Source organism: Megalobrama amblycephala, linkage group LG3 (assembly GCF_018812025.1).
Source record: "Megalobrama amblycephala isolate DHTTF-2021 linkage group LG3, ASM1881202v1, whole genome shotgun sequence".
Taxonomy (NCBI): Eukaryota; Metazoa; Chordata; class Actinopteri; order Cypriniformes; family Xenocyprididae; genus Megalobrama; species Megalobrama amblycephala.
Genome location: NC_063046.1, coordinates 41,084,772 through 41,103,471, shown reverse-complemented (window position 1 = coordinate 41,103,471; position 18,700 = coordinate 41,084,772). Strand labels below are relative to the sequence as shown.

Here is an 18,700-nt window from a genome sequence, read left to right as displayed (position 1 = left end):
ATTGACGTAGCGTCGATAGTTCCCACGAAAGGGAACCACAGATTTCCCCAGAAAAACGTGTAGAAAATTGTCTGGGTCTATTTATTACCCAAAATGCCCTTTGAGCGCAGCAGTTTTTAGAACAAGGGTTTTCAAACTTTTGATGCTACAGACCCCCAAATACAATGATCCCCTTGTCCCAAAATATAACGGCAGCTGTACATTAGCTGTACATATATGTATGTGTGTGTGTGTGTGTGTAGATACAGAGATATATTTGAACATATTTGAACATATATTTCAAACATGATTTTTTTCCATAGACCTCAAATGGTCTGAAAATAAATAAATAACAAATAAAACAAACAATATTGAAAAAGCTAGCATTAAAATAATTAAATAAAATATAAAAAGATAAGCAATATAGATATTTACTTCAAGATATGTGTTTATATTCTGTGCTTGCTTAAAAAGTGGTGGTAAATCTCTACCAAAATATACATTAAGATGATGATTATATGGCATTTAACCACTTCTCAAACCCCGTCACACAATCTGGTACCAATGCAATAAACCTTAGCGCAGGGAAGGAGGGAGTCGGGGTTAAACCAGGCAAGTGTGTGTGTATGTGGGGTGGAGTAGGTTAACTGGCAGGCTTTTAAGAAGACCGTTATGTCCCAAACGTTTTGGGGCATTCCAGACCTTTCCATGCTCAGCTCTGCGGTAAGAGAATGACAAAGCTCTCTCTGGCCACAAAACGATGAGAGGTCAACAGGCTTTTTATTCTTTCGTCTGTGGTTATCGTTTTTCCCCCTTCTAACATGGACTATTTCACCAATTTGCTTCATAAATAAAAGGTCTCTTTTGCCATCAGACTTTGGTTTAGAGTTGGTCCAAATCATTTGAACAAATCTGTTCAATGAAACGGTTCAATTGAACTGATTCGCTGATTCGTTTAAATATTCACTTCAAAACGTTTCCAGAAATGTAATGCCTGCTTTTTCGTATATTTCAACAAATATTTGCTGTTTTTGAGGTGTTCCTCGTGGCTTGTTCATTAGCAATCCATTTGAGAGCTACATGTGAGGAGCAGATTGGAATCTTCCTCTCAAATGTCATTCATGTTCTCCTACATGCAAAAATGGCACCTCTAGACGTGTTGTGCCAGGTTTGTGAAGGTGCGGTTACACTGCACTTTTCGTTCCATTGACTTCCATTCAAACGCATGTGAATGCGTCAGAATCTTGTGCGAAAAAATTTCGCATTTCGTTGCGTTCCAAAGTTCAAACTTGGTGAACTCTGAGCTGCGAATTCGCATCACGTGAAGACATGCGACCAGTAGAAGATCGATTCGTCACGGCATGACCTCTTGGCTGAATTAAAAGAACGATAATTTTTGCAGTAAAGTCGAGTAGGTTCTATATATTCTTTACATTTTGAATGTATTACTTTAAGTTATGTGTTGAATTCATGTTTATAAAAAAGACGCTGTAGACCGTGACGTCATATCACGACCGTTACAGCATCCAAAGAAATTTCGCATGTTCAAAGTCTAGTGCGACCGCGGCTTAATGCATTACAAGTAACGTAAGTTACGTAATCAGATTATTTTTTTCCAAGTAACTAGTAAAGTAATGCATTACTTTTAAATTTACAACAAAAAATCTGAGCGACTTTCAAATAAGTAATGCAAGGAAGACTTAAAAGCTATGGAAGACTTGAAATATAGCCTGTGGAATATATTTTTGGTGTTTTTCCATTGAATTTCACTGATTTTTCACTGTTTTTCACTCCCAAAAAAGTTAGTTGAGAGATTGAATTTTGACCAAGTAAAGATCCAGTTCAAAAAATGATTTATTTTTAGAACAATTCCATTTTTAATGATTCGATGATTCTCTTTCTCTTGCTCAAACCAGTCCAGCACCTACACAAACACATATGTATTGAATTTAGCACTCGCATTCCCCCACCACACATATATACACACACATACACAGTCTCTCATCTGCCCGACTCTCCTTAGCAACAGAGCTTCCATCATGGCCTGAAAAAATCGTGTGTATTTCTGTATGTGAGATGTTTAGCGTTTCTCTGTATCTTGTCATGAGGTCTGCCTGCTTTGAATGCTTAAACATGATCATCATGTTGATCCAGTTACCTGTAATGTGTGTGTGTAATCACACTTAAAATGTGCAGACTAATGCATATAAACACAGCACACACACACACACACACACACACACACACACACACACACACACACACATGAAATACTACTGCGTTTGAGGATCCCCATAAGTGGAGTTTATGTTACGGCGTATCAATTTACACTGAGAAGAACAGAGAGGCCGATCCATCTGTTGAATGTATCTCATACAATCTCTCTATCAGCATATAAGTAGAAGTACATCTCTGTACATTACTACCAGCTCTATTTCCTCGTACTATTTCTAAAAATAACCGATAACATGCAAATAAACCCTGATATATTCAGTTTGAGTATTACATAAAAGTATAAATCACTTTCACTTTGCTGCTCTGCTTTCTAAACACTGCAAAAAGCTCCTACCCAGGTGTCTTACGGTTGCACAGGTGTGCTGCAGACAGATCAGACTGATGGTTGGAGGGAAGAAAGTCTGTCCAAACAAAGGGAAAGAATTATCGTACAACAACACACAAGACCATCACATACACACAAATCAGTGATCCACTGCACCAGGAAAATGTAAGCCGCCTCTGTCTCTCTCTCTTTTTCCTACACTTCAATCTTCTCACAGTCTGAGAAGGCTACACTACAGTTCAGACCAAGCAGAGGGTTTTTTGGCAGGTCTCTGTCAGTTGAATGCATGTCCAGAGGTCAGAACAGGGTCATCTGAAGTGCTCTGACCTTCAGCCTCTTCCACTCAAACATGTGGCAGAAAAGCAGGGCTCTCTCATGCTATCTCTCTCCTTTTATCTACACTCCTGCCAGAAGAAGTGTTATTTAAAGCAGGAGACCCCAGGGACTTGTGAAATGTTTTCCCCTCATTAGTAAACTACAAAATAATGTAATGATTCATAGTTAATTACAGTATAGGAGCTGAGCTGTAAATAATATCATCTCATCGCAAGGAGTATCATGTGGTATGAGTGTCTCCTCCAAGAATGCAACAAAAAAGAGAGAGAGAAATTACTTGTTTGATTAACTGATGGCAATACTTATTATTTCCATATGGGGCCATATATTGGAAAACAGGATTTTTACTCACACCAGGTGTACCAATGTACCACTATGCCACTGTTATTTTAGTATTCTTTATATATTATATAGTCCCCCTGTGGTGAAAATCAAGTTTTTAATGTTGTTTATATGTCTGTGGTGTTTTTAAAATGCTTTAAGACAAACCATGTGCAAATTCATGAGTCAATATCATTGCTAAGTATTTTGTCTTTAAAACTGCAGTGATCTAAAGACAGTTTCAAAAACGTGGTTTGAAATCGCTGGTGTTTCTGATGTCACAAACTACCTTGCAACCAATCACGTCAACGTGTGGGCGGGCTTTAACATATCATTAACTATAACTGCTCTGAAGCAGTCTTAAGAGAAGGTTATCCCGGTATATTTTTCTGTTGATATGAAAAATCGGGTAGATTTAGCTATATAGCGGGTGTATGATGTATATTTTGATGTTATGATGAACTATATGCCTTTTTCCACTGACGTTCTGAGGGGTTCAAAGCGTTTGTAAGGATACTGATTGTTAAAAGGCAGCTGTCTGACTCTGACATGGTTTGTATAACATTAGCAACACATTATCAGCTGTTTGATAACATAGTCAAGCAAAAGGCGAATCATATCAATTACCGTTATGTGTCTGACGTTGTAAAAAGTGATACCATTGTGCAGCGTTTACCTCAGTAAGGTAACCGAGTGGATCTCTGAGCTCGTGCGAGTGAGTAAAGGCGGGGCTAATTAACATATTCATATATCTGCATACTAAATGAGGCAAGGGTGTAGAGTTACATTCAAGCTATTTTGAGGCACGAGGAATTTTTTTTTCACAGAAAAAAACTTTTAAATATGTAATTTTGTTGATCAAAGATGAGTTTTAAGGGATAACATTTTTAAATTTATTTATTAATATTTCAAATTAGCTTTTTATATTTTCAAATAGCAGGTGAGTATATCCATTTTGTTTAGAAGAAATTCAATTTCTGATCCTTCTTTGTAACTTTTACGTTAGCTACGTTTTTAACCTATGTTGCCAGATAATGTAGCCTATACTTTGTCAAAAAAGTAGGATTTTTTTCACAAATTGTTTTGTTTGAGCAAAAACATGACAATCATAAAAATAATCCATATGAATTGAAAGTTTCAGTCCAAATTTTCTGAAGAGACTCGATTGCTTTATAGACCCCTTTGGAGCAGATGTCACAATTACGTCACTTGCAGCTGCGTGCGCATACTGGTTGCAGAAAAATAGCGGTAGCAATTGAAGGAAAATGTGCAAAATCCACAGAATAAAAGAAAAAAGTTTTGTTGTGCCTCTGGATGTTGGAATCGGAATGCAAAAAATATAGTCTTCATTTTTAAAGAAAACCATCGTTGAAAACGTCTTTTGAAGCTAAACGGAGATGTTTCACAGACTGGACTGATGACACCTGCAAGGATTAGTCTACTATTAAGGCAGGAATTTGATGTAAACAGTAAGTCTACATAATATTTACATATGCAGTTCAGAGGACATACATACATAGCAGTTACAGCATAAAATAATTATAATTAAAATAATTTAAACCTATAACATTTTACATAGATAACTTTTAAACATAATTTTTATTTCACAATTCTGACTTTTTTCTTGCATTTGCGTGTTTATTACTCCCAGTTCGGACTTTATAACTCGCAATTGTGAGTTTATTTCACAATTCTGAGGGGAAAAAGTCAGAATTGCGGGAAAAAATTGCAATTCAGAAAAGACAGAATAACGAGTATATCTCACAATTCTGTTTTTCTTTGTAAGAAATGTGAGATATAAACTCAGATTTGCGAGAAATAAAAGTCAGAATTGTGAGATATAAACTCGAAATTAACTTTTTTTACTCTTTTATTTCATGGCTTCCATAGACTGCTACTGCTCAACTGTCATTTTCTGCAACCAGCTAGGCTCCGCCCACAAAAAACGTCATCACTGTTTGCAAACACCAAATTGGTCAATATGATGAACAGATTGAATTTAGGCTTTTATTTCAATTCATATGGAGTAGTTATAAGATCTCTATGAAATTTATGAAGCGTCAAAGTGGTATTTGTTTCACTGTCAATGGAGGGACAGAAATCTCTAAGATTTCATTAAAAATCCGAAGATAAATGAAAGTCTTACGGGTGTAGAACGACATGAGGGTGAGTAAATGATGACAGAATTTTCATTTTTGGGTGAACTAACCCTTTGATGGGGACCCGTGGACCCGTGGACCCGTGGACCCGTGAAGACCTCTACACTGGACTCTGCTGACTTTAATTGTATGTGAGGGCAGAGAGGAAACATTGATGGTGAAAAACATTCATCCACTCTCTAACCTCTCTCAGTTAAACAGGCTTTAGTTCATTGCATCCAAAAATGTTTTCATAATTTTTTTCATCAATGTTTTTCACCATCAATGTCCCCCCCGGGTCCAGGGGGATCAAGAAAAACTAAATTACAATGTCTTGATCAACATTACAAGTGGCAAAAATTCTACAAAAATGTAATACAGTCCCATTTAAATACTCTGAATCAAGTTATCAACATAAACTCCTGTGTATCTCTCTAGTGCAAACAGTTCATGCAAGAAATGCCATATGACATGCTTGCTTTAACATCCAGTTTGTGCTATACTACATATACGTCTGCATATCAGAAATTGGGAAAAAACAACTTCTGATTTTGCATTCATAGAGAAGCTTCCATGATCTGATCTGAACTGAGGGAAGAATCTAAACGGACTAATGTGGTGTGTGGTAAAAGAGTGGTGGAAATAAGGAAGGATGACTGGGTTGCAGAACAAAAAGGGGAAGATAACAAATAGATCTGACTGAAAGAAAGAAACAAAGAGAGAGAGAGATGGATGAGTTTTAGGGCAGCAGAGACAGTCGTAGATGTTTAGAGCCTGGAGGTTAACCACAACATCCTCAATGCAGTGGAGGGGAGGGGAACCGTCCAAAATAGAGGGAGGCTTTTTATGGTACAAGAAACACCCATATTATATCATTTCATCAATGTGCTGTTCATTTCTTCTGATGTGTGGAATCTGAGGGGGACCGAGAGAAAACGAGAGGATGGGAAAGATAAAGAGATGGGAAAGATTGTGAGGAATTCCCCCATGTGCTCGTCCTGTGGTCAAGTCCTAACAAGACACAATGTAGTGTGGGTGAAGGGTGCATATACAGTATTTATGTGTACTATATGGGGTAAAGATCTCGGTAAACCCTTTCCAGTATCCTCCCGAATATTGGATAATAAACAATGGCAACAATAAACTAGTGTAAAATGGTCAAATTGAATTATATAAAACATAACAGGCCAATGTCTCTAAACAGTCTTGATTGTATTTGAAAGCAACATGTGTTTTTAACAGATACATGCAAATGGTCTAACACAGAAACTAGCTCGTTTGTTTTGGTGCAGAGAAGGGAATTCAAATCAGATGGACTGGATTGTGTGTTCACATTTGCGTTTCGTCAATAAGAATGAGACGTCATACAGTACATGCAAAACAAGGATTACTAAACCACGCATCATGATGTATACTGTACAAGTAATACAAAAAAAGCATTGCAAACAACAAAGAACATCAGAAAAAAACAGCGCTGCATCGTCACAGAAGTTTAAGCCTTGACAATTTAAATATTAATTTTGTTACTTTGCGCACACAACCAAAGCGCATGCCCAGAAAGCCGCAGCTCAGACACTGCACGAATACTAAACTTAGCTCTCTTTCATGACTTCTTGCACTCGAGTGGACAAATTCACACAGAATTATGTCAAAAAATAGCAAGTATCCTAGTAAACATAGTCAGTTATGTCTTAAGTGAACGTAAACAGTTGAGAAAGTAAACGCATGTGTACAGTGTTAGTATATTAGATCCGTGCATTCGCTCTTCAAGTGAATTGCGTTTGCGCAAAACTCGCCTGATGTTGCCACTGGATGTGCAATATTCCATTGTAGAATGAAAAGACTATCCCACAAAACACACACAGAGAGCATTAGACTTCCATTTCTAGGAAGACCACATTAAAAAAGGGAGCATTAAAAAACACAATCTCTGAATATTTTCCACAATCTAAAACCTACTTTCCAATCTATCTGAAGGACTAAATGTGGTGATGACGTAATACCAGAATGAGTGGCACTCATCTGGCTCACGCACCCATCTGTCCTTCTGCCAGCTAATGACTCAAATACATATAAATACACATGCTAATTAAATATGATAGTTTAAAAGGGGGCAGTCGTACCCACTCTGCAGGGTTACACCCACAAACTATAACCTAGATCTGCAGCAGAGAGGGTTGTGGTGACAAGTCATCATTTCAGTTGTTTTCTTTCTTTTGAAAGCTAGTGGTGTGTGCAAGCTCAACTCAATAGAAGACCCATTTCTTTTTCTTTTTCTTTACTTTTCTGTAATGGAGCGTGCCATCAGCCATCAACAACCAAAGCCACCTCTAGTACAGGATTTACCCCAGTGAACTTAACATAGACCTCAAACAGCCTATAAAACCAATGCAGCTGTGAAAGGACTGTATTCAGACAAAACAGTTAAACATGATCTGCTACAGAAGCTGATATTATTTTTATACCTTTTAAAAATAAAGCATATTATTATTATTAATAATAAAATGGTCAAATAATAATAAAATAGTATTATAATAACATAATATTATATTACTGAATATTATTATTTTTATATTTTACTGCTTTATCCAACAAAAAAATCCCTACACATAAACACTGCAACGTACAGTGACCATGAAATCAAAAATTAGATTTTTTAATGGAACATTGCAGTACTTATTATAAAGTATTTATCCGTGCACGATTATTTATTTTTTTAATTAATGTGCTCTTATAAGCTTTAAGCAAAATAACTTCCTCTCCCTCTTGCATCTCTTTACTAGCACGTGGCCGGGACATCCTGTCACTCACATGACACCGACCAATAGCAAACCACAACCATCCAATCAATTCCCAATGGACAAAGTCAAGTCTCACATTACAGTCTGTCTTATTTGAGAAGCTTTTTCACTCAGTTATAGATCACAATAGGATGATGTATAATCCATTTCATGCAGACCTTAAAGGTACACTATGTAACTTTTGGCCTTCTAGGAGTTAAAAATCAAAACGGCATGCATTTTGTGGAAGAACATAGTTTTGGTTGTGCTTTGGCTCTGCGTGACTGTGTGGATGAACATGGTTATACTGCTCATAAAACATTCACTACTAGGCTTAAGAGATATAACCAGTTTAGATGGAAAAGATCTCAAGCTGAGCTGAAGATGATACTGTAGATTTACCGATTAATAGACACGGTACTTCCTTGAAAATAAATTCCAGCACAGCGCTACAACAACCATAATGAAATGACCCTTCATAACAGATAATGCTTTACAATGAACTCTGTTAGAGAGCTACATATGACAGTTTTCTGCTAAATAAAATACCTTACTCACCTGTTGAGTAACAAAAACACCATCTCCGAAAAGCCAATCCAATGTTGATTTTTGTTTTATTACGAACTTTGTGGCATTCTCTTTTTGCCAGCAAACTATCCAATGTTCTGTTTTTTTTTAAAATGGGTGATTCCCCGGAGGTTGGAGATTTAGTGTGCTTCATGTCAACGTTTCTCGCTCGTTGTGACTTACGCCACTCCCACACCATCCACTCGTAAACGGAGCCGGAGCAACTTTTCTCTATTTAGAGATATGACAAAACGCGCATAGGCGAGTGACGTATGTCTGCAATTTCCAGTGAAAACCATCCTGCTAGATCTAAAATATACTTATAACATTTATAATAGGCTTACCATAGTGAATCAGTGCAAGACAAAAACACGTTTAGGAAGAAGGCTTGATGATGTATTGACAACATAATTTACTTTTGAACAAAAAAGCGTACAAGGACATTTAAATCTAGAAGTGATTCCATATTTTGTGTATGTAAACAATATAAGAGTGGATCGTAGTCAAGGTGGAGAGAAAGAAGAATTGGGTACCTGTCAGCATCTCCCTGACCGGTGGAGGCATTACGCTGCAGACTTTCCCGTACCACTGCCATCCCATCCGGCAACCTGTTCAAACGCCGCGTATACAGACTCAATCCCCCATCCGTCATGTACCTGAGAAAACACGCAGAGATACTACATTACACATTTATTTGAAGTAATCTTATAATAATAATAATAAAAAAAAAAGAGAAAATACATTCAAAAGCAATGAAACTGCTCACTTATGCATAACCATCGACTAATAAATAATAATATAATATAATATAACAATTGATAATATTGATCTAGACAATGCAGAGTTCCACTCTGACATGAATTACTTTTTTTTTAAATTTGTTCCAGATGATAGAGTGGACGGGAAAAGTATGAAAAGTTCCTGTAGGCTGCAATGAAGTCAATTTGAAATATAAATCGTGACCACACAAAATCACTGCAGTATTTTGGGACACTAAATCTTTGCTACTAATGCTGGTCATCAGACCTTACAGATAAATATATATTCTATATAATCAGTCTAAGTAAAACGCAGCTTAGGTTTCAGACTGTCTAGCTTTTTATGGTAAATAGGATGTTCAATGAAAAAAAAAGTCAGCGGTAGAACTAGTATGGACATCTCAATCAACTAAACTAAACAGTGTTTCAGCTAATACAGCCCTCATGACATCCAACCCTCCACTGGTTTAAATCAGGCAACAGGAAGTGTGAGTGTGTGTGTGTGAGAGAGAGAGAGACGTAAGGTTAGTGGGGTCAATGATTCACACTCACACCGAAAAAAGGAAAAAAGGAAAAAAGATCTATCATGTCCTCAGACAAGACTTCACATTAATCATGGATGATAATCACACATACACACTTCATACTATATAATATATAATGAAAATATATAATAAAAAACATCAACCTTCAACTAACTGCTACCATCTAATACAGATGTGTGCATGTAAAACTCACAGTTTCACTGAGGCAACATCACTCATTTCTTTATCCATTCATTCACACGTCTATAAGGTTTAGGTGGGAGAAAGGACCACTTGGAGAAACAAACCCTACCATAACTAAAACAAAATCAGATACTTTTCCAAATATTTGCCCTGTCAATAGATTCCTCACTACTTGCCGTCACTCACTCTCCTATACTTCCCACTGGATACTGGAATAAAACACCTTCTTCACGCTAAAGCAGACTCACTCAAGGTAAGACAGTTGTGCGTCTGTTAGTGTGTGGTTGTGTGTGGGTACAGTGGCTCTTTGTGTAAAATCCTGTCACATCATATTGAGAATGTGCTGCTGGAATAGCTGGAGCTGGTGGGTTTATAGGTTGCCAAAACCCTCCAGACGGCCAACGGTTCATCAACATCTCTATTCAAATCACCTACACATACTGCCAATTCTAAATTTCCCTCTACATTTCTGAGTCTATGGGGGAATTTCACAAAAAATATAGGTTGTATTTCACCATAAAAATCGTATTTCTCATAAAAACAATACTTATATATATATATATATATATATATATATATATATATATATATATATATATATATATATACATATACTTAAAGCATCAACAGAAAACAGCATTAAACCTTTCTGTACTTTTTTGTTCAGTAAATGTACATTTGACATTTCACGAAACAGAAATAGGCTTAAAATAATCTCTAAATGTCAATAAAATCACTTTTTTTTTTACAATCTCTAAAGGCATTAATGGTCACATGATGAATACAGATTGACAACAATGACTGACATACCTTTCAGACTTAAACATCCATCAAATGAGATGAGATCTCCTCTCAATACACGCTTTCTGGACTCTCTGATGTGTTTGTTTGCAATAGCATGTGAGGTAATGAATATGTTTTGCATGTGTTGCTTTAGTGCTGGAGTATATTCTATGTCTCTACTCTTCTGTGTGTGTGTGTGACTGGCTGAAATTTGTGCCGGTGTGCTGGACTGTTTGGTGAAGAGGGAGGAGGCTAAACCAACCACCCCCTTCCCCAAAACACACACACGCCTTCACATAAACACAACCCCCAACCCATGAGCAGACTGGGCCAAGACAGCCTGGAGGGGTATTGGGAGAGGGGCAACACATGAGAAAGAGAGGGAAAAGAAAGAGAGGGAACAGGAATGAGAGTTCAGAGAGGAAAAGTAAGACTAAATTGATGCCATAGATTAATGTTTGAGTCATTTGAAGAGCATGGATATTTTTCAAGGAGGAATGGCTCAATACATTACAAATGTATTTATTTTTATATTTATTTATATTTATTTATGAGATAAATGAAATGTAAAGATGAACATCTATATATATATATATATATATATATATATATACAGTGGCATGAAAAAGTATGTGAACCCCTTGCAGAATCTGTGAAAATGAGAATTATTTGAATAAAATAAGAGGGATAATAAAAAATGCATGTTATTTTTGTTTAGTACTGTCCTGAGTAAGATATTTTACATAAAAGATGTTTGCATTTAGTTCACAAGACAATAGCTGAATTTATTAAAATAACCCCATTCAAAAGTTTGTGAACCATTGATTCTCAATACTGTGTGTGGTTACCTGATGATCTACGACTGTTTTTATGTTTTGTGATGGTTGTTCATGAGTCTCTTGTTTGTTCTGAGCAGTTAAACTGAGCTCTGTTCTTCAGAAAATTCCTCCAGGTCCTGCAGATTCATCAGTTTTCAAGCATTTTTGCATATTTGAACCCTTTCCAGCAATGACTGTATGATTTTGAGATTCATCTTTTCACACTGAGGACAATTGAAGGACTCAAACTCAACTATTAAAAAAGGTTCAAACATTCACTGATGCTCCAGAAGGAAACACGATGCATTAAGAGCCGAGGGGTGAAAACTTTTGAATTCAAATATCAAGGTAAATTGTACTTAATTTTTCTGCCGGGAAACATGCAAGTATCTTCTGTTGGTTCCGAAGGGCAGTACTAAATGAAAAGCAATGATATTTAAACAAAATAAGAAAATTGTGACGTCTTCATCCTGTTCAAAAGTTTTCACCCCCCAGCTCTTAAAGGTGCTAAAGAGGTTCTTTTTGTCGACTGAGTTTTTGAAATGAGCGCATGCATAAGAACAACCCCCTCCTTCACAGCTCATTTAGAGGGAACGCCTCCCAAAACTCGGTGCACGAGTATCGGAAGCGCTCTGTCGTGCGCGATCAGTTCTCCTCGCGCCTGAATAGTTAAACAGTGCACACAGATGTCTAAATGTCCATCGTGTGGAGTATCTCGCGTGAATACAGTCGGTTATGGCTTAGTGGATGTAAACAGGTCGGTAATAACTGAATATGCGTCAGTTACGTCCATGCATTCAGCAGCCCAATTAAATACCTGTCTGTCATTAATGTTAATCAAACAACAAAAGATGTTAAATAATCTGAAAAAAGATTATTTTTAATTTACTGTTGTTTTTGTAATTTGCTTCTTTGTTCTTTTATATAGCCTAACACAAATAACTTATACAATTTCTCATATTAGCCCATGCTCATATTGTCCACCTCTTGCCCACCTGTACATACCAGCTGATATACAATGTAGTCTTGATTTGGGTGGTCAATCTGCATTTAAAAGTTTGAAAGGGTTTTAAATCTTCTAAATCAAGTAAAATGACTCAAAATAAAGTAATTTAAGCATAACAAAGTCAACTTTAATCATATAAAATGTAATTTACCAACATCAAAATTGAGGCCAGTGAAAATGCTCAGTGGCTAGTAACTTTGGAAAACCACTAGCCACAGTGGCTGGTGAGCAAAAAAGTTAATGTCAAGCCCTGCTTACAATCGTTAAATGTGTATGCGACCTAAAGCCGTGGATTCATTATGTCGGACTCACCGCAGGTAACTCATAATCTGCAGTTGTTACTCCTGTCTCCTGACAAAAACATTGCATGCAGCGCCTGTGGAGTGTGGAAAGTTACTGGAGCGCGCAGCCGCACTCATCTCTCACAAGGAACGTCATGGCAGTGATTGACAAGCCAGAGGGCCAATCGTTTATGCGATGATCGCGTAAACGATTGGCTGATGTTTTTAAGGCCCTACCTCGTGCACAGATGATGTATATTAATATTATTACTTTCAGTGCACCTAATAAATAGTCTTTTATCAGTTAGTAAAGACAGTTTCAAGTAATATTGCAAAAATGTATAAAACAAAACATCCTCTTTAGCACCTTAATGCATCGTGTTTCCTTCTGGAGCATCAGTGAATATTTGAACCTTTTTTAATAGTTGAGTCCCTCAATTGTCCTCAGTATGAAAACACAGATCTCAAAATCATACAGTCACTGCTGGAAAGGGTTCAAATATGCAAAAATGCTTGAAAACTGATGAATCTGCAGGAGCTGGAGGATTTTTCTGAAGAACAGAGCTCAGTTTAACTGCTCAGGACAAACAAGAGACTCATGAACAACCATCACAAAACAAAAACATTCATTCTCATTACTGTCAGAATGTAATATAGCTTAATGATCTTCATTCAGGCTTCATTGCCTTTATGCTGAATATAATTCATCTTTTTTTTCTAAAATTCATCCTCGACATGTTCTTTTAGGAAGTTTTTGAAGTATTAAAAATATACTGAAAAATCAAAAGAGATATATTCAAAAATACAAATGTAAAAACAACAGCATGTATAAATGTATAATAATAATTTAAAATATATATTTTTTTAAATCCCAAAATGATGAATATGAGACGCAATCTTGAGAAAATGTATGTGTTTATATGTGTATATCGGGATCACACGCTGTCTGAGGTGTCTTTGTGCGATCGCTTCGGGTCTGTCAGTCAGCATGAGTAAGATCCATTTGTTTAGATCAGCATGAGTTTGAAAATGACATTTAATTTTTTCAATAGCATTTAATTTAACTCTTGTCATCAAAAATTTGCTATGAATATTCACAAAGTTAGAATGCTGTGCTTTAAAATGATACCAAACTTGCGCTGAGAGGAAGCGTGAGTGGTGAAGTTAGCAGAGAAAAATGGCATTTTTCATGGTCAAAGTAAAGGTACTCCTCTCAGAAAACACACAAATAAAGATACTTTTAGATGTTTAATTGCTATTTGAAGCATTTGGATTGCTAGACAAGGGCTGAATGAGCTCATTTTTGTTAAAACCTCAAATTTGACCAAAATTGACATATGTGACCTGTTTAGCCTGTAGCTCGAAATTGGCCCGCGTGCATTCCGACTCATTTTACCAGCACAGGTCACATATTTTCATGACAATTAAGCGCATTGCTCAAATATTCAAAGATGTTTTAAAAAATACAAAAACACCAGCCTATATTAAATATCCTATAATAATTTACTTTAAAAAAAAATCTCAGAAGCCCAAACATTAGACAGTCAATCTTGAGACAATCTTCTAAATGGTTTCATGAATTCACACTTTAAAAAAAATGTATGTGTGAACACAAACGCACAGACTAAACAAACTAAAGCTCTAAATGCCATGCAAGACTATCCTGTCAAACTTTAACCAGCGTTCACCTCCACAGATGACATAATTCCCAGCATTTCCATCTTATTCCAGATAATTATTTGTTTTATGAAAATGTCAGTAGCCTCACAGACGCTGTAACCACAGTGTCAGTAATAAAAGCCTCTTTTAAGTCAAGAACATATTCATTTCAGCACGATACATATGATGTAATGTGACTGTCGCTCCATTATCAAAGTGCTGTCATGAATAAAGGAAGGAGATCATATTAGCTCAACCTGTATGTGTTCATATATAGAGCAGCCTGCGGTGAATTTCTACAGTAAAGCTTTTAACCCGTCAGTCCAGATTGGACTGTGAAAACAACCACTATGAGGCTTGGGAAATCAGATCCAACAGAAGTATTATGGGAGCCTCTTACCGCGAGGGATCTGGTTCAAACATGTCAGTGCACTTTAAGATCTATATAGCTTCCCAATACCGATCTCACTTCCCTAAATGCTTATGACATCATCTATTGTGCAGGGGATCCTCTAGTTTAAGAGACATTTATTAAAGCGCATAGGTGATTCCTTTGGGTCTGTACTGGCCTTTCAGTTAAGTGTCAGTGTTAAAGGGCTTTACATTCAAAATGTCAAAATTACAATAGCACCCCTTCAATATGCAGTAAAAGGGAGCAAAAGAGTGAATGTGACAGGATTTTGATAAATGGATTTTGTCGGACGTTTAAATTGTATATTAATTACAATTTTGCACCCAGAAGTCAGGCTTAAGGCCAGGTGTAATTGCAGCCTGTCACCTGTCCCGTTCTCTATAATCTGGTATAATGTTACAGGTGCTAGAACGGTTTGTAGTGCTCAAACCACACAGGAAGACTGTGATTGTGAGGAAATAATAACATAAGAGGTTTAAACTGCACATTATCACAGTCAAGGTATGCAGAGAGCTTGTTTCAGCATGAAGGGGGCGTTAAATCCGTGTTACATCGCGCCTTCAGTCTGTACACTCAGTAGGGGATGCAAAAGACGCTTTTATTCCTGCCCAAAGGGCCAGTGCCGCAAGGTGAGAGTATTTATTGCATTTAATGTGCTCACCTGCGTCATCAGACGTCAAACGTAACATACACCTGAATTAAAACCTACTCGTGAGAATCGAATCAGCGAATCAGGGCAACACTGATTCCACCACAAAAACACACACAGTCCCAAACCCTTCAATAGTGTCTATCCTGAGCTCTTACGCGAAGACAGTAGAGTGGAAAAAATATAAATCCATTTCAGCTTTTAAGAGCGCTCCAAAAAATGTCAAACACACCTACTTTTTTAACATAATATTAGTGAAAATCAGCATATTAGAATGATTTCTGATGGATCATGTGACACTGAAGACTGGAGTAATGATGCTGGAAATTCAGCTTTGGTCACAGGAATAAATTACATTTTTAAATATATTAAAACCAGGGATGCAAACAGGTAAGGGGGGAAAAAGGTGATATGTTTTAGATATTTGCTTTACATGCTCATTTGTAGTTACTTTAAGGTTTTTTATTTATTTATTTTTTATTACCTTATGGCCTGGTTTCACAGACAGGGCTTAGCCTAAGCCAGAATTAGGCCTTAGTTCTTAGTTTAGGGCATTTAAGTATAAACGTACACTAAAAAAAAAAAAAAAAAACATTACTGGTGTGCATCTTGAGACAAAATAATGGCACTGACATATTTTAAGATCTGTCAGTACAAGTTTCTTTCAGTTAAAACAGCTCAAACATGCATTTTAGCTTAAGCCTTGTCTGTGAAACCAGGGGAAAATGTCCAAAACTGTAATTTTTTCATGAAAAAAAAAACAAAAAACAAAAAACAAAAAAACATTTTACCAAAATCAAGATAGAATACATTTGGTCAAAATCTCATGTTATAAAAGATGAAGTGCTATGTAGGTTATGTAAGACAATATTGGCTGATTAGACAGCAAAACTGAACTGAAATGCAAACTGTTTGCCCTCTCTCTCTTCACTGTTCCCGCATCTCAGACCTCAAATACATAAAATATTACCCTTTATAGACATAGTTTTTAAAGTAAAGAGTAAAGGAAACACTGTACAGTTCTTTCTGAAGCAACCAGTTACCCTTGTAAGTTTTCATCTATGTAAAAGAAAGCAGTTATTTTAAATTGTAATAATATTTCACTACACTGTTTACTATATTTTTGATCAAATAAATACAACATTGGTGAGCATGAGAGATTTTCAAAAAAAATTAAAATATCTTACTGACCCCAAACTTTTGAACGGTATATATTTTACTGAATTAGCACATTTCCTAAAACAATGCCCAAATGTAAAATGTGTCTCTTAGTTAACATTATCTATTAGATTTAATAAGGTAATCATAAAACTTGCCCTTAAAGGGATAGTTCACCCAAAAATGAAAAACGGTTTCTCTTTACTTAGAAGAAGATAGCCATATACACCTAGCACAGCTTAAGGGTGAGTAAATTATGGGATAATTTTCATTTTTGGGTTTGGGTTAGGGTAACTACCCCTTTAAAAAATGCACTGGGAAATAAATTCTAGGAGGCAAACATTGCCCCTTAATGGAAAAGTTAATTTCTAACCCTGGTAGTCACACATTGACTTATGATTCCAATAAGAAATTGCATTAGCCCTGAGAAAAGAACATGTAAGTTCACATTTAGAGAACCATCTCACCCTCTAGTGGCTACACTGCAATAAAACAACACTAAAATGTCCACATGGATAAGTTCACAGAAAGCACAAATAATTTGATTATCTTTATGCCAAATAGTAATGTGTATGAACATGAGAATTCTTATTACAGTAATCAGAAAAGAGACATATTTAGACCAATCCACTCCCTTAAGGCACTTAACACAATCATTTCTCAGCAAGTTGGGGTTAAGAATATGTTCGGTTGAATATCTTTTAGGACCAACAACCACTTGTGTAAATGTTGTTGTGCACCTTTTAATTTTCATTTTACCTCCATTAAACTACATTAAGTCAACACCTTTATATATCAGCCTTTGAAAAACCACACTAGCCATCTGTCTTAACCAATGACAATCATCTTTCACACTTACCCACTGGTCAGCTCATCAGTGCGGGCGTTCTTGGCCAGCACGTCTCCATCACTCATATAGCCACTCATTTCCAGACCCACACCTGCCAGCTCCAGATCCTCCACCCTGTCTCCCAGCTCCAGACCACAGACGGCGCTGCCGCGTGCTGCCAGCTGCTTCCGTAGAGGAGCCTGGTACAGATACCGGCCCTGGCCGGACGCCACCCCTCCGCTCCGGGACTGATACCCGTTACCAACCGAGGGAGCGTCTCCTGCTTGTAGACGAGGACTGGACTGGCCCATGCGACTGGCCCAGGACAGCGGCGCAGATCGCGAAGCCATGCTGAGGATGCTGCGACCGCTCATTTCAGTGGTCACACCACCATCGAAAGTGGTCTCCAGTGTACTGAGAGAGAAAAAAACATTTCAAATTCAATTTCAGTCAATAATAAATCAAAATTAACTTGCTCCTTGTTTTAACAACTTCCCTTTTTCTTTGCCTTCTCTGCGTCTTCATATTTTTTAACTCCTCCTCTCTAAACATCTGTCATATACAGACCAATTTTGATCCAATATCCAATCTCCAATCATCCAATCATATATATATATATATATATATATATATATATATATATATATATATATATATATATATATATATATATATATAGTGGGTACGGAAAATATTCAGACCCCCTTAAATTTTTCACTCTTTGTTATATTGCAGCCATTTACTAAAATCATTCATTAAAATCAAGTTCATTTTTTTTCTCATTAATGTACACACAGCACCCTATATTGACAGAAAAACACAGATTTGTTGACATTTATGCAGATTTATTAAAAAAGAAAAACTGAAATATCACATGGTTCTAAGTATTCAGACCCTTTGCTGTGACACTCATATATTTAACTCAGGTGCTGTCCATT

General features: G+C 36.6%; 1 protein-coding gene across 1 annotated transcript in view; it reads right to left on the bottom strand.

The window, feature by feature from the left end:
• The window catches only part of nav2a (neuron navigator 2a), a 117,523-nt gene that overhangs the window by 33,271 nt on the left and 65,552 nt on the right, over positions 1-18,700 (bottom strand). The window contains 2 exon segments of the mRNA XM_048185425.1: positions 9,215-9,337; positions 17,793-18,176. Coding sequence (XP_048041382.1) covers positions 9,215-9,337; positions 17,793-18,176 — 507 coding nt within the window.